This window comes from Buteo buteo, chromosome Z (assembly GCF_964188355.1).
Source record: "Buteo buteo chromosome Z, bButBut1.hap1.1, whole genome shotgun sequence".
Classification (NCBI taxonomy): Eukaryota; Metazoa; Chordata; class Aves; order Accipitriformes; family Accipitridae; genus Buteo; species Buteo buteo.
The window spans coordinates 45,736,160-45,759,148 of record NC_134204.1 but is presented as its reverse complement, the minus strand read 5'-3'; the positions used below and the strand labels follow the sequence as shown (position 1 = coordinate 45,759,148).

General features: G+C 42.3%; 1 protein-coding gene across 2 annotated transcripts in view; it reads left to right on the top strand.

The window, feature by feature from the left end:
• Positions 1-217: 217 nt before the first annotated feature.
• Positions 218-22,989, top strand: part of GOLM1 (golgi membrane protein 1) — a 35,336-nt gene continuing 12,564 nt past the window's right edge. The window contains exons 1-6 of one of the 2 annotated variants that reach the window (XM_075020540.1): positions 286-338; positions 864-937; positions 7,145-7,318; positions 9,701-9,880; positions 19,615-19,669; positions 19,987-20,089. In XM_075020540.1, the coding sequence (XP_074876641.1) occupies positions 7,190-7,318; positions 9,701-9,880; positions 19,615-19,669; positions 19,987-20,089 (467 nt within the window). In that variant the 5' untranslated portion in view covers positions 286-338; positions 864-937; positions 7,145-7,189. Of the gene's footprint in view, positions 339-863; positions 938-7,144; positions 7,319-9,700; positions 9,881-19,614; positions 19,670-19,986; positions 20,090-22,989 lie in introns of both variants that reach the window. The other variant, XM_075020539.1, reaches the window with a different exon arrangement.

Below are 22,989 nucleotides of genomic sequence, written 5' to 3'. Positions count from 1 at the left end.
GGCGACCCCGGCCCCGGCCCCGCGCTGCCTCAAGCCGGGGGCGCCGAGGGGTGCCGGCGGGCCGGGGCCGAGGCCGGGGCCGGGGCCGAGGCCGAGGCCGGGGCGGGGGCTGCCGCTGCGGCCGCCAGACTTCCTCCGCGCCCCGCACTTCCCTGCCCGGCCTCCCCTCCCCTCCCCAGCCCAGCCCAGCCCTGCCCTCCCCTCCCCTCCCCTCGGTGCCGCCTGCTGTCGCCGCTCTCCCTCGCAGCGGGCGCCGGGGGCTGCGGGAGGTGCGGCACCGGCCGCCGCCTTCCTGCTCGGCGGGGGGCGCCGCCAGCGCCGCGGCACGGCGAGGCGAGGTGAGGTGGTGTGGTGAGGTGAGGCGAGCGGCCGCGGCCCCCGCCGCTGACCCGCGGGGCCGGGCTGGGCGCCGGTGCGGCGGGGCCTGCCGGCGGTCCCGTCCCCCCGTCCCCCCCCCTCCCCGCACGGCGGCCTCTGCGGCGGCGGAGGCAGGCGGCCGGCGGAGGCGGGCCGGGGGCCGGGTGGGCGGCGCGGCGTGAGGGACCCCGGGCCGCGGCCTGCCGCCGCTTGGCTGGCTCTGCCCCGCCGGGCGCGTCTCGGCCGGCTCCAGCAGCCGGTGGCCGGCCGGCGGGAGGCGAGCGGCGTGCGTGAGGCGGGGCGGCGGCCGCCGGTCTCGGCCGCGGGGCGGGCGGTGGGGCCGGCGCAGCGCGGCCCCGGGCGGGCTCTGTCCCGCGGGAGCTTTCCCGGTCGCCGCGGGGAGATGCCACTGGCGGTGGCGGGGCCGTTCGTCTGGGCTCAGATTGCGTGCATACCTGACGCTAACAGCGTCTCATTACATTACTTTTTCTTTTTTCTCCGGCCAGTCTTCCCTCTGTGGGTCTTTCGCGCAGAGAGAGGCGCGCTGAGCCCGAAACAACCGTGGGTGTTCGTAGCGGAGGTAGAAACCGTGACGGTGTTTGAAATGGGAAAGGGCCGTAACGGGGCGGGGTGGGAGATCATCTCCTCCCGGCTCCCCTCCCCGGGGAAGGTCGGACGAGATGGTCTGTCGAGGTCCCCTGCAGCCTCGCAGGGCTGTGACCTGCCACTGCTCACCCCCCTCCTCCTGCGGCAGACCCGCCGCAGCCGGCTGCCCCCTTTCCCTCCCCTCCCCGCCCCGCGGGCAGGCGGAGCTGTGGAGGTCTCTTTCTTCTTGCCCCCCCTTGGGGTGGCTGATGGCTTTTCCAAAGTCCGTGCCTCCAGAGGCTTTCCCACTGCCGCTTGGAAAAGCGTTTCCCCCACCTCCTCAGAAACGTTGGTTCAGCTGTCGGGTACAGAATAAATACTGGGTGTTATTTCCTGTACCCGGGAGGTTTACCTTGCTTTGCTTTGTTGGATTCCCTTGTCAACTTGAAGATGGGAGTAGTCGAACAGGTTTTTAATCAACCTTGCTCTCGTGTTGAGTGTTTTTAAATGGCCCTTCATCTTACATCCTAACAGCACTTTGCTCATGAAGAACTATTTGCAATGTTGATTTTTATTTATTTATTTTTTTTTCTAGCTGGAGGTTTGCGTGTTTTACAGCAAAACCTTACATTTTTACCATACAAAACCATACGGGGGGGGGGGGGATGGTAGCAATTTTGTGGTTTTCTCACCACATAGCTAAACTTACTGTACTCAGTTTCCTAATGTCTTTTTTTTAAGATCAAGTGGGTGTCCTATTAATTGTGATCCTAACAAGGTAGTTCATGTTGTATGGGAAAATACCAACAACAAAATACTTTCATAAAAAGAAACAAGCAATCTGACTAACTGTTGAGATCGTTCTGGTGTACAAGTTTGCTTGTTTAATTTTGTTTTCATACACAGTATTTTCAGGTGGTAGTAGTATTGTCTACAAGTGCACCTAGACAGCATGTCCAGAAACTTTGTGTGGGTATTTTAGAAGATTTTGTCAAGTTACCTTTGGTTACCTAACTTCCTTCATCAGAAAAGATACCTACCTGCAACCTTGAGCATCTGTTTAGCTACGCACCAGTTTGGGATTTCTCTTAAATCAAACAAAGGGTGGGACATTGTGCGTGATTGGTTATTAGCTTCTTGTAAAGTAGTCATTTGAAAGAAGACATGCTTCCCAAGTTGAAAAATAATTAGTGGACAAGTGGTAGCAGTCACTCTCCCCCTGAACAGGTAATGTTTTTCAGTATTTTCATGCTCTTCTGATCTGTTACTTCTAGTTTAAAATGCGTTAGAAAAGGAAAACCTAAGAACTGAATTAAGCATCAAATGACGGTTATTCCTTAGAAGGATGAGAGTGCAGTTGCTGAACTTGTTGTGCCGTAAATGCTTCTCCCCTTCCTGCTCCTGTGAAAAGTGTAACTTGATAACTTGGGTAAATAGTGACTTAGTGACATCCTGCAGCATCCGTGTTTGAATTTATTTTTTGTGTGTGTGCGTGTGTGGTTACCACTTTGAAGTTTGCCAGTCATCCAAAGTACAGAAGTTTGAAAAGTGGCTGTTGCTGAACGTTTCAGGAGTTTTGTTTCTTTCAGCCTGCAGTTTTTTGATTCCTATGAAAGGTATTTAGCAAGTTTGTGGTCATCAGGCTTGAGTTCATTGTACAAACTTTAAATCTCCATTGGAAAAACATTTGTTTGACCTCTTTTGACTTGCAAACTTGTGAAAAAACACTCCCAAACGGTGTTGCTGCAGAGGATGATAAGAAATCTGTGTAGTGTGTTTTGTGACAGTGTATTAGACCCAGTTTCTGACCCCCGTAGGCAGTCAGTGCACCTTCAAAAGCATAAAGGTTGCTGCTGGCTGTAACTTGTTCTCGCCATGGGACTTGTGAATGGTGGTACTTGTGGGTAACATCCAGCCATGAGTGAGAACCAACAATTGGATTTCTCTTTCAAGGATGATCACTACTGTATGTTAATCGTATATAAAACTAAAACCGAAAGGTTTTGACTCATTTTTGTCACGTCTCCATTTCCACCCACCCCCAAACCATCACCTGATTTTTGGAAGACTGGGCATACAAATGTTTGCTCTCTGATTCCCTTTTTTTAAGACTTACTTTTAAAAAAGTTTTATTTAATTAATTTTTTTTTAATAATAAAACCCAGTTTCTAGTACCTTCTAGTCTGATTTAATCATGTCTGGGTATAACTAATTAACTGTTGTCAGTGCAAGAGGTTTTGATTAGCTTGCTTGGTTAAGCTAGTGTATTTTTCTTCAAGCAGTCAGACATAGGAATTTCATGGCAATGTCTGAAAAAACAGCTAATTTCTTCCAGAGTGTCACTGAGAAATTTGGGAGGAATCTGCAAAAGGTGGGGATAGCACCATTGTCTATCTGTGGGGGTCCCTCAATGGGAGGAGGTTTCCACAGCCAGGGCATAGTGGTGGCCTGTTGGCTGATCTGGTCAGGATGGGGTTTCAGTGCTGTCCAGTAGCCTTCGGGTCCTTGTAGGTTTTTTTCTTCCTTTTTGTCTCTGGTTATGGCCCTGCCTTTCCAAAGGGGTTTTCCTAAGGTTCTGTCCTTAGTTGGAGGCACAGACCAAGTAAGATGCACCTTCGCTTTTCAGTGGCTGCTCCAACTGCACATGGTCTTCACATGCTGCTCCAGCTTACCCTGGCTTTGTACCATGCGGTGGGTGGGTGGTGGAGAAGGTGGTCAGTAGGCAGGTAAGCAGGCGGGGGATAAGGAACCTTTTTTGCTTCCCCCACTGGCTGTGTGCTGCATTTATTGAAATCTTCATCAGTTCTGCTTGTTCCTGCTCAGCAGGTCTCATGCAAATACACAGAGCTGGACCATGTGAGCAGAGAGACTCTGCTTTCCTTCTGGGAGTCTGAAATGCACAAATTGTTTTGCTCTGTCTTTACCTCTGATGTTTTAGTCTTGAGACTTAGTCAGCATGGTTGTTAATTATCTGTAGCGGAAGATTGCTGGATACCAGCTATCCTACTTCAGCTGAGTACAGTAAAAGAAGGAGTTGCTCAGACTGATAGTATGTTAATACGGGAAATAACAGTATACTGTATGTTAATTTGCTTGTATATCTTGGAGTCTAGAATATCTCCCTCTTGATGAAGCACTGCTAGGTTGGCAAAGCAAAAGAATGAAATCTGCTGTTCAGAAGTCAAATTTTGTGCTCTACCAAATGTAGAGCATTATGCTCATGATACAGCATCTCATTTTCACATTCATGAAAGATGAGTTCCTTCACGTTCAGTAAAATCACTTTCTTACCCATAAAATCAGAAACGTATTTTATTTTCAACTCAAATAACTGTGCCAAACCAGATGTTTCCTGGAAAACAGCATGTACAATACATTTCCATGTAAATGTACTTACTGAGCTGATTTGCTTGTCTCTCCTCCAAAATGCATGCATGTGTGTATATCCATGATAGAAAGTTAAACAGTTTTTATTTTTAAACTGATGGGAGAGGGAATATCAATATTGCAACTGAGGTAATGTTTTGGGTGTGCAATATTTGGATGGAAGATCCTTCTGTGTGTTTCAGCTCTTTCATCTCCTTTTGCCTTTCCTTCTGTTGCATATAAAAATATAATTAACATAAACGATTTAAGGACAAACAACACTGGATTTTCTAGAGAGAGAAGTGTTTTGGAGTCAAACATACTTTAGTGAATTCAATGCTTTCTTGCTTGCTTGTTTGTAATAGCGGAAAACAGCTGAAGGGTCGCTGAGGCAGCTGGGTTTGTGTACTCGGTAGGTATATCAGCATTCCTTGAACACATTTTTGTGCCTATGCTTTAAGCTGCGTAGTGAACTAAACATTCTTCCTTTGAACAATACAGTTGCTTTACCTCTGAAAATTTTTGAGCTAAACAGCTAGTGCCGTATATTTATCCAGTAGTTAAACTCTAGTGCAACTTGTTACTGCTGATAACGTGGACTACTTTCTCTATTTTTGGCTGCTAGGAGGAAAATATCAATTATTTTATTCAAGTAACACTTAGAATGATGCACTATGTCTTGCAGTGCTATGCTTAGTAATTTTTCCGTGTTTTCAGGTCTACCAACTAATACTCTTACAGCGAAGAACAGGATATGAATGATTTAATGACAGGTTCCAATATAAGTTTTTTGAAATATAGTATTTTATTCCGGTAAGCAAAAGTAAATTAATTATCTTGTTCTTAGCTGATGTGGTGGTGCTGATCATCCCCATTTTCCACCTCTCATTTTTGTCACTCTGGAGGTCTGTGGTTCTTGGATTTCAGGGAATCTGTGTAAGGTGAGCCCCAGGCTCTATACTTCTCAGGCACTCTTCTTAGGATGGCACAGCAGGAGAATAATCTGTGCAAGATGTACGTGTTTCTGCAGTTCTTATCTTTGTATTGGAAATTTGTGCCTATGTCTGTGTGTTTTAGTCTACTGCATCTTGATTATTTTTTTTCTTTACAACAAAAATGCATGGTTCCTCCCCATGCCTTTGCTGTTTCTGTTGATCCTACCTCGGCTGTATGCGGCCCCATGGGTGTCTGCTGGAGCTGAGCTGCATGTGCCAGTTTGCTCTGTAGCTGAGGCTTCCTTAGGCAAGGAACTCTGGCCTCAGGTGCTGAGCCTGTGCCGCTATGCACACTTTTTGTTTGTTTGTTTTGCATTTGTTTTGTGTGTGTGTGTGTGTGTATGTACACGAAGAGGCAGCATTTTCAGGAAGCCATGTTTTACTCTTAGGCTCCATATATACCCCATCTGCAAATATGAACAAATTCACAATCTTTTCAATGAGCAAATAGATTTGAAACCTTTACCAGTCTGGCAGCATTGTGCACTCCCTACTGAGAAAAGAGGGAGATGGGTTATATCTTAAAATTGAATGCAGAGGGGGGATTTTGCAGAGGGTGCACATGCACACGTAGGTATAGGTGTGCTGTTGAAGGACTTAAGAGCTGGACATACAGTATAAACAGCGTTTCTGGTACCTGCTGACTGCTGGCATCACCTTCTTCCCCTGTGAATGACAGTGTATGTCCATGTATAAACCCTTTGAGAGTTGCTGCCATTTATTAATTTTTAAATTCATCACAACCTGTGAATTGCATCCGTAGGGAAGAAGTTAGTTTATTTAAGAGCATGCACCTTGAGGTACAATATATTAATACTAAATGTACCCATTTCAGATTTAGTTACTGTCTTGCGATGCATCTGTGTTTGCTGTCTGTTTGATCTGTGCTCATTTTTTTGCTGGCTTTTGTCTGTGGGAGTGCAAAAAGAAAAAAGGTTGATTTCAGTTTACAAAAGAGCAGTCTATTACAAACTGTGCCCAGGGTTACCAGTGGAGTTTAAGGATTCGTTGAGCTAGTTGCTATTACACTCATTAAGACCAGATTTTATCATGTCATAGGATGAATATGGCCTATTTCAAAGAGAAATGCAACTGCCCTTTGCCCCTGCTTTTCTGTTAAGATGGGCTGTTCCACAGAAACAACCCAAGTCTCAATAGCCACCAGTAGTACCCTTGGTACTGCTCGTTTGTTAAAGTGACCTTACTTATTTTCTATTAGGAGCAGAGAAAGCAGCTGAGGATCAAAACAAATATCACTTAATACAATTTACCATTGAAATCAACAGAGTGTCTGCTAATTTTTTTAAATTATTTTTTAGATTATTCTTGAAGTAATTTGGTTCAATCTGATTTATTCACAAGCTTAGAACCAAAAAGTTAAAATAGTATTATCAGAGGGCATAAGTTGAAACTACCCAAGTTTGGGAAGCAAAGTGCAAATTACTCCTGAAACAGTGAAACTAACTTTATTATTTTCTGACTAAATGAGATAACAAGGAATCTATCCTCTATCTGTGGCCAGTGTTGTCTAATTAGCTTTTTGTGTGGAATAAATGATGAAAGGATGGCTGGTTTGTTCTGTTTATTGAGGATTTTCATTATATTGTTAGGAATATTCAAGACTTTCCCCTCAAGTCCATGTGAAACTTTACGTACAAGCTAATAGTATGAGATGGCCTTTCTTTGTCTTTCAGATGGAAATAATGTAGATAGTGTGCCTTCCTTGCTGGGTATAGTCCTTTCAGCTAACAGCTGTTGCATTATTGCAGTAGAAGTTTCATTGTGTGTATAAAATGGCTGTAGCGGAGGATGCAATATAACATGTCTATTTTAATTTGCAGGTTTCCACACTGTTGTGGTTCTTTGGGTTTGTTTTTTTTCTTGAAATGGTAGGGCTAGGAAACAGCTGCCGAGGGATGAAGTCTCCATCTCTCCTCGTGGCTGCGCTCATGGCATGCATCATTGTTTTGGGTTTCAATTACTGGATTGCAAGTTCTCGCAGCGTGGATCTGCAGGTAACTTTCCTATTGCTCTGCATGTTGTTTTGTACTTGCATGGTTAATAAGCATAGTCCACAAGAAGGATGCTTCCCCTGCAAGTAGTGGGAGCTTCAGCTTGTAGGAATTTTCACAAATATTACAATTGTTGCTTATCAGTAGTGGGAGTGGGGGGAATGGGAGGAATGCCTATTTGTAGGTGAGGATGACCCAAAACTTTAAGACCTGCATGTATGGTGCTTGTTACTTGTGCTTACACAAACAGTTCAGCTATCTTGTGCTGTTTCAGTTTACATTTGTGGCAAATGCCATCTTCTGTTTTTCTTCCTAACTGTACATTGAGACTGGCACTCCATTTTTTAATCTGAATGGGCATCTGCAACTTGCTTATCTCCCTAGATTTTTTTTTTTCTTACATGACTCATAAGAATGTATGCATACTGTCCCACCAAGTACAAGGAACTCTAACTTGTTCAGAACAGTGTCTAAAAGTCTGAATTTGTGTTCCTTAGAAACCTTTCCTAAAGAGGGTGCACAAATCATGTAGAGTAATTAACTTGTCTGCTATCTTTCTAATAGTAACTGTATTTTCTGTGACTGTTGAGCTTGGGTTTTAATCCTTTCTGCAGCGCATGTGCTGAAGTTGAGTAGTACGTGAATGAAGTTCCTGGTTTGTGAAAATGTTACAGGATGGTTCCCTTTTTTTGTTGTTGTTGGTTCAAACCTAAAAACTAAGAACCTGGTGGTTAAACATGGCTGATGAGAGCTCCTCCCAAGTTTTTCGACTGAATTTGTATCCTTTTTGTAACTGAGCTGAATTTTAGTACTGGGTTGACAGCTGTAGGAATTGAACTCCTGTTTCATCTCAGAGAGGGCAGTAGTCAAACAGGACACATTTGTGTCATGTCTGGCCATGCGGTTAAGGGTATGTCTTAGCTTTCCCTTGGTGGAGGGTATGATGCTCTGTCTTCTGGGACTCCAGTCATCCCTTGTTTTCCCTTTAGTCAGTGGCCTTGGGATGGTGGCTACTGGCAGGTAGTGACTGTGTCAGTGTGTCACTACTGCTGAAGCTTTGCTGCATGGCTGTGAGGCAGCTGATAGCGAGGAAAATAAGCTACCATAGTAGCTTACTCTTGATCTCAGTAACCTAGAGACACAAGGTCCTTCTTCCTGTTATTGATTCACTGTATTGTCTTGTACATTTCTCCCAAAGCTAGCTTGAAAATCGTTTCACTTCTGCATAGTCATGCACTCTGAATGAAATAAAAGCATAGCTGAAGGCACGGATAGAGCTTCTAAAGCACTATGTCAACCCATTTGTTTGCTGGCAAGACTTTGCAGCTGTTATGACTGAGATGGAATAAGTGCTTTTCTTTGCTCTTTCAGCTAAACTGTTAAGTTTTTTCTCTCTCCCCACCCCTCCCCTCCATTCTCTCCCTTTCTGTGGCAGAGAAGCAGAGTAGGTGGGCAGTAATATGCAGCATACTGTGTCGTAAGAAGATTTGGTCCATTTTCTTGGAGTCTTGGAAGATGTGCAGTTTTTATTATATCTATTTTTTAATCCACCTGGAATCCCCAGGTCTTTCTGCCTGGGTGAATTCTGTTGATGTTTTCCCCCTGTGTGTTGTTCTCTTCCTTGCTGCTGAAGAGTGATTTTAACCCAAAATGTTTAGCAACAATGTGCTGCAAAATTAAATCAGTGCTTTAAAAAAAACAATTGTGATAGTATCAGGCTTGATTCTTTACCTTATGTCTCTGTGTTTGTATGTGCAGTATGTGACGGTGTTGAATTTTCCTCTGGTTGTCACTGCTCTTTGAGCAATCAAGAAGAACGATGATTTTCTGCTTATAAATTAGTTTTTCTTGTACGTGTCTTTCTGTAACAGCCATATGTCAGTTGTTTATGTAAAAGTTGGGCAATGTTGTCCTCCCTCTACTCCTTCTCTTATTGATTTGAGAGATGAGTTTTCCCTCTGAGTTAGTTTCCCACGACACTGGGAAGTGCAGTGATGTCTCCATTAAATTTAAAAGATGGTTTGACCTTGTACTTCAGAAAGATTGTAGACTGCATTTTTTTAATGTGTTTTTTGGGGGGGGGCAGGGGAGGGGAGGTTTAAGCTCAAGTACTGAGGCAGCTTTGCATTTCTCTTGTCTTTAGCTGCAATTTTGATAGTCTCTACAGAATATGCTGTACTGTTAATTTATCTAAAACTGGGAGGGGGGTGTCCGTGTGTGTGCGTATGTCTCTGTGTATGTGGCAGGTATGCTCGGCTGACACAATACTTTGATGACATTAGCATTGTTAGTTCTGTGAAATTTGGTATTCCTTGAATGTATTGGAGAAGAGTCCGGCAAGGGGGAAGCACTTCTATTTGCTTTGTCTAATTTGCTCTTCCTCAGGGTCGGATCATGGAACTGGAAGTCAAAGTCCACAGGGCGGCAGTGGAGAGAGGTGCTGTGGAGCTCAAAAAGAATGAATTCCAAGGAGAGCTAGAGAAGCAGCGACAGCAGATTGACAAAATCCAGTCCTTGCACAGCTTTCAGATGGAAAATGCCAACAGAGTACATCAGGAAGAGAAGGTAGGGCCTTTTCTAGCCACAGTTTTCTGTGAGACTGTGGTTTACCAAGACACTCTCTACAGCAGAATAAAGTTGCTCAAATGTTCCAGCTGATGGGCCTACAGTCAGTGTTGGTGTAGCAAAACATTTAATTTGTGTATCATTGTATAATATTTAGAAAATGGAAATTGAATGCACATTATAGCATTCATTGTATAATATGTGAAATATTAGAAGCTGTGAGTAACAGCACTTCTGATTAAAATCTCTACCCCTCCATAAATCATTGTTACCAAACTTGGGTTGTCCTCTGGCTTCCTTTCTTGCATACTAATGTTTTAAAACTTAAGGAAAAGAAGAAGCCGCACCAACAGATATATTTGTTTTCCCAAATATATTTGTGTATATTTGTAGGCATAAATGATTGATGTTTATTTCTAAATGCGTGCCCTGGTTTAAGCCCAGCTAAGCAACTAAGCACCACATGGCTGCTCGCTCACTCTCCCCTGCCCCCTGTGGGATGGGAAGTAGAATTGGAAGAAAAACGTAAAACCTTGTGGGTTGAGATAAGGACAGTTTAATAGGACGACACAAGGAAAGAAGTAATCATAATACTAATAAAAGAATGTATAAAGTGAGTGATGCACAATGCAATTGCGCACCACCCAGAACCTGATGGTCAGCCCGTTCCCAAGCTGCGATCCCTTGCCCCCCCAGCCAGCTTCCCCAGTTATATACTGAGCGTGATGTCATATGGTATTGAATATCCCTTTGGCTAGTTTGGATCAGTTGTCCTGACTGTGCCCCCTCCCAGCTTCTTGTGAAAATTAACTCAATGCCAGCCGAACCCAGGACAACACATTACAAACTTTGTGGCACCTTGGCCTTCTGCCTCCAAAACCCAATAACACCAGGAGACATCAGAAGGTTAGCCTAGCCTTTTGTGGTAGTGCTTCTGACAGTGTGGCGTTGCCAGAGGGATGGAAGTCCTTTGTGAAGAATGTGAAAATACCTACTTAAATAGCGGTGTGTACGATTACTGCTGTGTAGTATCTTGCAAACTGTTTTGTTATGTATTTTCCTTATGTTGCTGATGCTGCCTTGGATGTGGCTGTTAGTCATTAATACCACTTTTCTCGCTGTTGCTGGAAGTATTTAGCTGAGAGTATTCATTCTGGGTTTATTGCTTCTCCTCTAGAGTCTCTTGACTGAAGTTTATAGAGCAGCTTTCCAGGACTATTATTTTCAGCAGACTGAACAGACACAACTGATGATGATAATAGGTGCTCTTCAGGTAAAGGGGTTCACCATTAGGTGACGTTTCACTGCTCAAAACCTGCAGTGCATGAAGAAAATATCACCAGAATAATCTTTGAAGGACAAAGAAAAATGGAATAAAAATGGAAGGTGGAATTGTTTCATTAATATGCACATCAGTAGCATATATTTTTCATTTATTTTGAAATAATTTTTATCCAAGATCTTCAAAGAAATAATAAACCAGTTCTTTTTACCTCTTCTGAGAGAAACGTGTTTCTTTGATTATTTCTCTCTTCTCTTTGGGTTCAGTCTTTGTGTATTCTTTAAAAAAGGTGAGGTATAGTTTGTCTATTTATTTTTTTAAATGTGTGTATTCATTAAAAAGATACCTCAGGACAGTCAGACAGCATTGGAGTGAGTAATCAATCTTGTCATCACTTCTGCTTCCTAATAGTGGGTGTTGCTACTGAGTGCTGTGGGAATTGTATAAATTTACTATCCTCCGGGAAGGTACCCCAGTTTATATGTTGGTGAAACCCATCATTCTGTTTTGTCATCTTTCTGCATTCAAATTCTGTCGTGCAAGGAATGAAAGCATATGCATGAGTTTAAAAAAAAAAAAGGCAAGAAAAGGGCAAACAGAACTGAGTATTTGCTTAATTTACAGTCTTTTTTACAAGGGAAATATATTTTATGCTTCCTTTTCATAAGTAGATTTTCCTTTATCCAGAATTATTAAAAGTCACTGGAACTGGAAGAGCTGGCCACAGAGTTTACAGCACAGGCTGGCCAGATGGGTAGATGCCGAGAGCTGGTGACAGGAGCTCACCCAGGAGTTTTGAGGATGTTCGGTGGATGAACTGTTCCTTCTGCCAAGCATAGTGTACAACCTTTTGGCTTCAAATGGCCATGGAACCAGAGAAATGTAGCTGGCACCACACAATCTACCTTTCTTTTTGTGGTGGTGTTTTTGAGTCTAGAGGACATGTAGGAGCTGTCGGCCATTAAATCTGGCATCTGTGCCAGGAAAAGTGGTGGGAACTATTTTACAAAACCAGAACTGCTGTTGGACATGGAAGTGAATGCGGTAGTCTGGGGAAGAATCAAAGCATCTTCTGGAAAAGGAAATCTTACTTCTGAAGTCTCTTGGAGTTTACTTCTGAAAGAGTAGTTGACAAGGATGAGAGAGACTAATGAATGCATTCACACCTGGAATTGCGAAAGGCTACACATGCATGGCTTGTAGAAAAATTATGCAGCCACCTGGTAAGATGGTGTTATCATGGGGTGGATGATAAGGCAAAAGTCAGAAAGCAGTTTAGAAATAAACTGGGTTAGTTGTACTGTGGGATGGTCACTGGTGGAGTTTTGTAGTGCTGGAGAAGGCATGCTGAGGAGAACAAGGAGGATAACCAAAGCTGGGCTGTAGTTACTGTATAGGAATCCACAGTGTAGGTTACAAGATGGACAAAAGTCAGCTGAGGAGAGCCATCGCGGGCATCTCCAGGATCCTGAATGGTATGGAAAGTGCTCATGGCTAGAGGAGACAAGGCATGGTTGTTCTTCATCCGCTGACAGGCTTCAAATGGCCGTCAGCAAGTTGTAGTTCAGACTGGGCAGAAGTGCTTTTCACACAATAGATGGTGAAGCTGCAAGTGTGTGACATCCATAATGCCCAGTTGCAGTGGGTCTGTGTAGGGCTAAAAACAACTGGATAACCTTGGGCAAACACCTGGTCCACCACCCAATATAAAGGTGTTTGTTCTGGCTCCAAGTGTTCCTTAGCCAGAAGTAGCTGCTGTCTGGAAAATACTGTGCTTTATGGCTGCTGTGGTATTCATTTGGCATCCAGTGTTAGAGGCAGGATGCTGGGCAAGGTGGATTTTGGGGCTGTCCCAAAATATCTTTCCCTTCCGCTTCAGTGCTTTTCCCTCCATTGTCCTAAAACACAGTTGTTCAGTAATGGAATAGTTTATGAAGCTTGGTGTTGAAACCCCAGGAGCTGATGCTGTAGGAAGCATTAGGTAAAAGTGGTGCAATGGACTCATTTCGCATCTTCTTTTTGTGACTGGAGAAGAGCGTGTCTCAGGAGCCTGAAGTGGTAGGATGAGCACGTATGTGCCTGTGTACCACTTCATTGGCAAATTGAAGAATTGCTTTTGTTGCAACACATGAGCAAATATCCTGCATGGATGTTGTTTGTTTTCCAGCTCTGTGATTTAAGAGCAGGGAGAGTTGTTTTACTGGGAACCTGCGTATTTGTCAAAAGCTGCAGCCAAGTTGGCATGGATTCATCCACTCTAATCTAGGAATGCCCCTAATATGGTGGGTGGGGAAGAGAGGGAAAACTTAGGTCTCCTCACTAAGGATCATGGTCTGAAGAAGCTGTCCAGGATCAGAGGTTATTCCACAGAGGGATGTGGAATGTAAGAAAAGACTCTTTCAGAGTGCTTTTTTTTTGGTGTATCTATATCCATGTATAAGTGTGTGTTGTATATTCACATGGGCATACATATTTGTATACACACACAGGCACACATGTATCCTTGTTTTTCGGCTCCATGGATTCCAGTGGAATCCAGGATTCCTGGGGGGCAAGTAATGAATTCACCCTTTCTGTTTATGAGAAACTTGGTCTTTGAACTAAGCTTTATTTATGCCATGGGGATTGCCAGTCAGTGTTTACCTAGTCCAGGAAGGATGAATGCAAATCCAAATCCGGAGTCTCTCAACTCGCTCTACAAGTAATACAAACTGTCTAACTAACTGGACAGATCTTTCAATGATAAACAGGATTTTGCTTAGTTCTTGTTGTTCTTAAAGAAGAATGAAAATGCTTTCAGCTGATGTGTAGGAGTGAATGGTCTCTCTCAAAATCCCCTCTTTTTCAGGGAGAAATTATGGTTCTTCTGGTTATAGAAGAAATCTGTTCAGGAGCAAACTTTCACAACCTGGACTTCTTACTGAAAGCAACTCTCAAGTAACATTCGAGACCCATCTTAATTGCAGTTCATCTCTGCTCACTGTGTCTTATTACTGTGCTGATAAAATACAAAATAATTATGCCACTGATTTAGTTTCATACCAAACTAATACACCAATAAGATGCTTGCCACAATAAAGTCATTGTCGGTGGCAGTGTGGTAACTACTTTGAGTTAAATCTGCCTTCTTTTCTAGTAGAACTGTTCCTGTGCTCCTTAAAGGAAAAGGGCATGGAAGGTAGGAGGTAGTCAGAGCCTGAAATACCCTGTAGGCTCACCATTCACTGGGGCAATGTAATCCTGTAAAATTGCTGTCATAATTAGTCTCTTAGATCTGAGTATGTATAAAACACTTCTGTCACCAGTCTGCTTTTAAAAAATCTGCTTGAATTTTTAAGGATTAATGTAGATTTAGCAAATGGCTTCTGGAAATCCATACAGAAATACACTGAAGAGATCAAGAGAGGTTACACAGATTCTTAGTAACAACAGCTAAGGAATCAGGAGTGCAAAAGGGCTGTTTCTAATCTGTAAGCAATTTTCCAAAGAACAATATTCTGTGTGGTTGTTATTCAGGACTTGTAGCTTCTGGCATGTATGCAGCCATGATAGTCTTTTTGAACAGTGTAACAGGAGAAAAATGTGTGTAATCTCTCTTGTTTTTAGCAGCTAGAACATGCTTTTTCAGTTTGTCATTTTCTTTGGATTTGTGTGATTCTTCCCCAGCCCACATCTTGTTTTATTGAGGAGAGGTGTCAAGCTTTGTACATTATATGTGAAGCTCCTTACTGTCCTGTTGTTCAGTGTCTTTTAACACTGACCACAGCTGCTCTCAGATCCTCTCCCTCTGGGAATATTTCAATGCCCAGCACAGCCTTTTGAGAAAAAATACCTGTTGTTATGCAGAAAGTCCTGGATGGTGAGAAGACAGAAGAAAGCCTCCTGTGAAAAGAAGAAGGTGCCTATATGTGTTTTGGTTTTGTTTTTTTTAAACCAAACAACGTTGTGTTTTCTAGGTTTGGAAAGGCTTTAAGGAAAAGCAAGCACTGCCTCGTGCCCCGCTCTGCTTGCCATGATGTTACTAAATTAGCAGGAGAAATCAGTCTGCTTAGTCATAACTGTACAGCAGAGGTCTGGAAGACTACCTTGGTTTAAAATATATTTTCACATGGTGGAGAAAAAAAAAGGATGGTCTGGGACTCACTGAACTGTAGGCACCCTAAGAGTGGAAATTTAGAGTATGTGTAGCTTAACAGTCAACTACTGGAGCATTTCTACCTCTTCACAGCAAAATGAATGGGCAAAAAGGAAAGCAGAGGTACATTACATGTACCTGTACAGGTTTTATATTAAGGTTCTTACATCTTAGGATTCTTCTTTGTTTACATGGCCTACTATTTGGGTTTCAATTAAATATAACAAAGTCATGAATGTTCTGTAGCTTATTTTATCCAGTCCACTTGCTGTTGGTGTGCTCATGTAAAAGCAATTTCTTATTCATGGGTGTCAACTTCCTCTTTCTTCCACTGAGAGTGTAAGAAATTAACTTTACAATTTTGGTGTTTTCTGCAGGTTTGAGGGCTGAACTGCGCCATGTCATGGTGCATGTGTCCTTCATCACACAAAAAAAAGAGTCTAGATTGCTTTTAGCAGGGAGTGTGAAACAAGATTGGGTCCCTGATCTTTACCAGAATCTCTCTTTGGGAATAGAGCTGTTTTTTTGTTTTTGTTTTGGGTGGTTTGGGTTTTTTTGTTGTTGTTGTTGTTGTTGTTGTTTGGGTTTTTTTTCTATTTAATGAGGATGGGGAAAAGTCTGTAATTTCTGAATGGAATTCATTGCAGTGAGAAACGGATTAAATGAACAATGTCTCCTCTATTTTGGGCTTGAAATTTGTTTTAGACTTGCTTCAATTGGTGCTCCTCCACTGAAGTATACATGAGTGTGCAGCACACAGACCAACCTAAAAGAGAAATACTTTCTTAGGGATCTTATTTATGAACTTTTCCCCCACTTACTAATATGCAGTTAGCCATTAATCTTATGTCCTAGAATGAAAAAGACTTTTTGTGGCTAGTATAAATGGTTTCTTTACTCCTGAAGATTATTTCAGAGTGGTAAAGAAAAGTACAAAGCAGAAAAGAATTGATGATGTGTGTTACTAGTAAAGTTTGTGTGTGTGGAAGTGTGTTTGCAAAAATAGAGAAGGGATTTGGGAATTTCAAGATATATTTAAGAAATGAACAATAGATAATCAAAATGTGGCTTGTGCTCTGCTGCCAGCATGGTGGTGGGGAGCGGTAGGAGCGTGCAAGGCAGCATTGCTCCTTTTCTTTGCTGTAAGGACTTAGATCATTTTGAGTTAATCATAAAATAGGTGCCCTTTTTCTCCCTGATTAATTATAAATGCTTGTTTCTGCATGTATAAATCTTACCCTCCCAACTTGCTTTGTTTGCCAGTTGGTTTTGTTCTTAGCAGCTGATTTACTGATGCTGTGGCTCATTCTTTCTCCTTGTGAGAGCTGTATTTGTCAATGCAAAGCCCCTTTTTTCTTAGGTTTTAGTTCTGAAACCAGTGTTTACTCTCATCAAGTTCTTTGCCGTTTTATTCCTTTTTCCTGTTGCAATATCTCATTATGCTTTTATATATACCACATATAGTCAGTGTTAGAAAGCATGTATGTCAGTTTAGTGTGCTTGGGTTAGCTTGATTTATGATGGTAGCAAATGCTGAAGGAGTTACTGTAGTAATGCCTCCAAGGAATATGTTTATGGAAACTACTGTGTAAGGCATTAATCGAATCAAATGCACATACATAGTTCAGAGCATGTGCTCAAAACATATGCTTTGAAGTAATTTATCTCAAAGCTTCCTCACAGGTATTTCTGTGTTATGTTTTGGGTTTTTTTTTAAACAATAACATCAACTTTTGTGTTTCTTCAGTGGAGTATGACTTATGTAGACACGTTCTGTGGTGAATAAAAAAACCCCCAAATATATTTCTGGCAGTTGTCATTATAAAATTTGCTGTCCAGCTGGAGCAAGATTTTTCTGTCACTGCAGGTGGCTGTGTGGCTTTTGATATTTGGTTTCTGAAGACCTGCACTTTGCAGCATTGACTCCAATCAGGAGACTGACTTTTCCTCTGTGATAGTCCCAAGGACTTCTGTGCAAGACATGTTTGCAAATATGAGGAGCTGGTTCTATGTTACAGAGCTACTCTGTCACAGAAGATCAGATTTTGGTAATGGTGATATAGAGAGTTTCGAAAAGCTGGATTCTCAGTCCTAGGGAACATAGGTATTGTTTTGTGAGCTGAATGAAATTTAAAATGTGAGTTTCTTCCTACAGCTGATTTTTGGCATGTGTTTGCTGAGTTCTTCCTAGCAGTTTGCTTTCTTGGCCTGCATAAACCCCCCCAAAAAAATAATGTCTGCCTAATTCACCGCCATGAGGTGAAGATTAGTTAACACTTGGATGACAGGAGGAGGAATGGAAAGCCTGACATTATTGATACAGTCGGATTGGAAGCTGGCAGTTGGAGCACTGCCCCATAGATCATTCAACACTACTTCCTGCTCAAGTTAACCAACTAACTAGATTTTCATTATTTATTTTGCCCTGGACTCTTACCCACAACTTCAGGGAGGTAGGTGTGGTGTTGCCAAAAGGAAGCTTTATATGCAATCCAGAAAGACCAAGGCACACTTTTTTTTACCCCCTGTTGTGTTTTAAGGAGCCTTTTTCACATGGCAAATCATTTTATTCACTTCAGCTAATCACAATTATTATTGTCCTAGTAAGTGGTCCTGGCATTTGAGGAAAAAAACATTTTAAGAAAATGTTTTAAGAAAAGAAACCAAACAAACCACAACACAACAAACTGTAGGAACATAAAATTGCCATGGCATACTGATTTTTCTAGTCCATTGACTGTTTCTAGTAATGGTCAATGCTAGAAACACTGAAGGTGATAATCATGGAACAACCTGATTATGTTGCTCATGCATTAGCAAAACTTGGCATTTCCATTGAAACATTAACTTCCTTTCCCCAATAAATCAGGGAAAACAAATCTGCAGCCTTTTTTTAACCCGTCCTATGACAAAAGAGAGGGAAAGGTATTAAACAATCCTAAGTATATATTGTTATTCATGTTATTATTTTTTCCTTTTTAACAGAGGAGCAAGGCCTTGGCTCTTGAGGTTTCACAGTGGTGTTCATGGACTGGCTGTATGTATAGAATGGTGTAGGAATATTTCTTTTATTGGGTTGAAAACAGCTGCCTCTTCAACATGTGAATGACCACCTCTTTGAACTAGGACTCTTTAACGGGTCAACAAAAGACAAATCTACCCCTCTGCTATGTGCTATCCCACTCAGATTGATTGAACTTAGTGCTTTTCCTAGTCAACTAGCACTTATTACTGTAGTCTGAATGAAAAAAGGCACTGACCAGCATTGTCAGTGTTTTCAGGGTGACTTGAGCAGACAGAATGGATGCAGTCATTTCTTTGCATTAAAGTGGTGTGGACGTAAGTACACATCGGTACTTGAGCAGAAACTTCAGGAAACTGGGGACTTGATGTATCCTGATTTGGCACCCCTGCGGAACATTGGGGTATCCTGGGAGAAGGATAATGAGGAAATTGCCAGTGAGGTGTAAGAAATGTGCTCCTAAGACTGGACTTGATCATTTCTGAAGGGTCAGTGCACCTCATCTTTTTGTAGTCTTAAGATGACTCTTCTGCACCAGACTTTCTAAATGTTAAATATGAATCTGAGTTATCCTGACATCTTGCTCACAGGAATTAATTTCATTTAGACTTGCCTTAGTTCTGTCAATATTCAGGTGTTTTGGGACATGCGTATATATATGGGTTGGTAGAGGGGGATTGGTGAAAGAATGGACAAAACATGTTCCTGTGTTGACTGCCTCTTCAGAAAGAGAGAGAGCAAAATGAGGGAATGGATGAAGGTCACTCCAGCACTTTCTTATCAAAGTGAGGAGAGGATAGTTAGAAAAGTGATACAATGCAAGGGCTTTGTGTTGCTTTCGTAGAGTTCCTTTTACGCTCTATGACTAATACTCATCCTTGTGTACCTGAATGCACATGTATTGATTCCTTGGTGAAAGGGTAGTTGATAGCAAGCTGTGCTATGCTGTATTCTTCCTTCAAGGGATAAATACAGTAAATCTGACTGTGACTGCAATTGTGAGATTAAACTAGAGTAAAGCAGCAAGCAATCTTAGTAGCGGGTTCTTTAAATTCCTCCTCTTTTTATTTAAATGCAGTGATATCTTCCCCCCGTTTACTGGGTTAAAATGAGTGTTTGTTGTTTGTAATAGTAAATCTCTAGAGCAGCTAAAAATTTTTGGGTTTGGCTGTAACCCAGCACTTTGCAAAGAAAAGATCTTGTTACATGTGCTTTGGTTGATTGTGTAATATAATATTAATGGTAACACAGGTCCTTTGCAATTAAAACATTGTTTTCCATTTTGCTCCTTCCAGGCAGTGCTGATGAGTAACATCACAGTAAATGACCGAGTGATCCAGAGTCTACGAGGTATGTTGTAATACCCCTCAGAGGAAGGGTTTGCAAACAAGTTAAGAGTATTCCTTATGAAGAAAAGGAGGTCAAAAATTTATGCTACACCATTTTTGTTAGTACGTTAGGCTGAAAGGCTATTCTTACCCAGTCCTGTGCATCTTTGATGAAAAAATTCAACAATTATTTATGAATTTGTATACAAAAAGTGAGCATGACAGATGGATGAAGTTAGTGTGCTTACTGTCGATCTGTTGTTTGATACTTCTATTGTAATATATGTAGGTATATATGTGTGTGTATTTTAATATATATTTTAATCCTGTCTTGGTCAGAAAACTTGAAAGAGTTACAGACAGAATATGGAAAGCTACAGCTGGATGTTTACTGGTTTCAGAAGAACCAGACTAACCTTCAGAGGAAGTTCTCATATGACCTGTAAGTATATTCTTTCTAAAAGATGGCTTCCAGAGTTGTAGGTGACTTGATTATAACACAGACTATTCTTGTGATATCTATAGCACTGTTAGTAAATATACATTTTTAAGGAGAAAGTAACACCTGACACATCTTCTAAAATTGCTCACAGTTGATCTTGGAGAAGAGTGTAGACCTTGCAATGGTTGGCATCTCAGTATCCACAAACTTCTCCCACACTTCTTGATGTTCCTTCCTTTGCAGGAGGAGAAAGGTAGCAATATCCTCATTTAAGAGTGAGGGGAAAATGGAAACACAAGGAGGCTAAATTCTGAAGAAGTTTAAGAACTAAGATACGGGAATACCCGATGAGAAGCTGTACCTCATTGACCTGCCACAGGTCTCAGAAAATTTCTGGTGCACTTATGGTCAGAGCCATGTGTTCTGCATTACTACTCATACCTAGTCATGTTTTTTGTTGAGATTTCCCACTGAATTATACGGCATGGATAACTGAACACAAGTGCTTATCAGTATCCTTACACTAAATATATGTTTCTGGTATTTCTAGGAATTTCTCCTGGGTTCTTATGTATCAAGTACACTTTGCCCAGTGGAAAAATGCAGAGAGAGTATTATTGTATAATTGAAAATGTTATAAAAAGATGACAGAAGTCAAATGCCTTTTTTAACTGCGTACATTGTAAATTACTCTTTTTAAACAATCAAATATTGAACTGTAGAAGACAGTGATAAAATTGGTTGTGCATGTGGAATGCATAGAACAAAATTTGTTAACTTAGAAGGCACAATAGTAATTGTTTTTTCTCATGCCCAAGTCTTGAAGTTTCATCTTAGCATTTTTTGGGGCAAGCTTAGCGTTTTCTGCACGGAAGTCAGCAGGAGTTATGTGAGCTTACTGGTATTATGTGCAAAAGGAGTGCACGTTCCTCAGCAGTTGACTTACTGAGATACCCTTGGTGCACACTGTGGCCAGTGCTGTCTGCTTGTGGTAGAGCTTGTTCAGCAAAGACTGACTGACAGCACTGACCCTTCTCTCCTGCAGCAACCAGAGAGAAACGGAAGCCTCTGGACTGATCTTTTGAAGATATTTCAATATTCAGATGCATTCTGATTCCTAGGAGCTTTGTTTGTTATGTAGCTGCTTCTTTGGAAATTTTGCTACATGTAAAAAGTCTGACAGTTAGTTTGGTATTTGTAACCCTGACAAGTATAAGAATGTGAGTGCACGAGTAATATTTTTTTGGCAGGGATGAAAGCAGCTGATGATACGTGCTCCTGGAGGACAAAGGTGCTCTGTTTCTTATGGTGCAGGCAGGGGAAGCAAATTCAGCAGCCTGGGAGGGGAGAGGCTGCCCACGTGTTCCCATGCATGCAGAGCACACCTGTATGTGGCCAAGTACACAGGTTAACACGGACACACAAACCACTCGCATGAGCACGAACAACACCGGTAGCCTCCTCCCGCTCCCTGAGGGTGGGGGTCCGCTAGTGCAAAATGCGCTTGTGTACATATGTACTTGCTGGCACCACTCCTTGCGCCACCCACGCGCAGCCCTCCCGGCCCGGTCTGACTCCAGTTGCTGCACTCACACCCCCGTACATGGACACACACACACACACACACACTGAACAGAGAGTCCCTCACCCAGGAAAGAGTTAAAAAGGCATTTAATAAGAAATGGGACAGACTGTGGTGATCAGGTGCAGGGCAAGGCCAGACAAGCGTACCGACCAGCAACATGTTTATATGCGACCGACTGTTTATCGCCTCATCTCTCTCTTTTCTCGTGCTTGTTCCTGCCAGAGATCCATCCCTTTCCCTGCGTTTGATCCCATAATAAGTCTTGTGCAATCCTGACATGTTCTAACCCTTCATCCCATAATGTGTCCCCCACCCTGAGCAGGAAACACCTTGGTCTCGTTGACTCATCTTGATGGGTTTTAAGCCTGGACACAAGGTCTGAGGCTGCTCTGAGACAGCATGGGGCTGTGGGGTGGTGTGGACAGGGTGACCCTTCTTCTGAGTCTGTAATTTAGGCTCCCTGCTGCCCTTGTGCCTCTATGCTCCTTTGGGCTCATGGAGATGGGCCTTGGATGGGCTGATGGCTTCTGTGATGGGCCTGGGGGCAGCTGGGGAGGCTATTACTTGGGCACCTTTGTCTGTGCGCAGGTGAGCTCTTTATCACAGAAACTAACTCTTTTTGACCTTGTGATAGAGAAAACGTGCCACAGACACTGAATTCAAGAGCACTGTTTTTGCCCATTTGGAGTATGTCATGTTGATGGGATGAGGTGGAGAAAACAGTGCTGTTCTTGTTCTTCGGAAGTTGTTGTATGCATGAGCAGAGTATTCAAATCTCCAGAAATCCCTTTTACAAGAAGGGAATTCCTTCACAGATAATAAATTAAAAAGAAGGATTTGTCACAAATGTTAAATGAGCTTTATTTTCATGTGCAGTGTGGGATGAAAGAGCATTTGCGAAAGGTTGGTCAATCCAGCTTCAGGCTGTCTGTATACCACATCTTTCTCAAGCTTGCAAACTGAGGTGCAGGGAATGCTGATGTTCTTTTATTTCCTAGAAATTAGTGAATATGTGCATAAGTCAAGCCTATATTGTTTTATTGTCTCTGATGTTCACTGACTTAGGAAGCACTGCTTATTTTGATGACTCTTCCATGTATTAGCATTAGCAAAATCAGACCTGAGAATAATGTCTAGTCAAGAAGAAAAGGTAATACAGGTAATTGATTTGTCAGTTCATAAAGGTAATTAATTTGCCAGTTCATAGCATACCTGTCTGCCACTCTTCTTCCTTTCTTGGTGCAAACTACAGAACAGATTTTTTGCTTTTAAAAAGTGGGGGTGGAGAAGGATGAAAATGCCATAAAATGAGTGA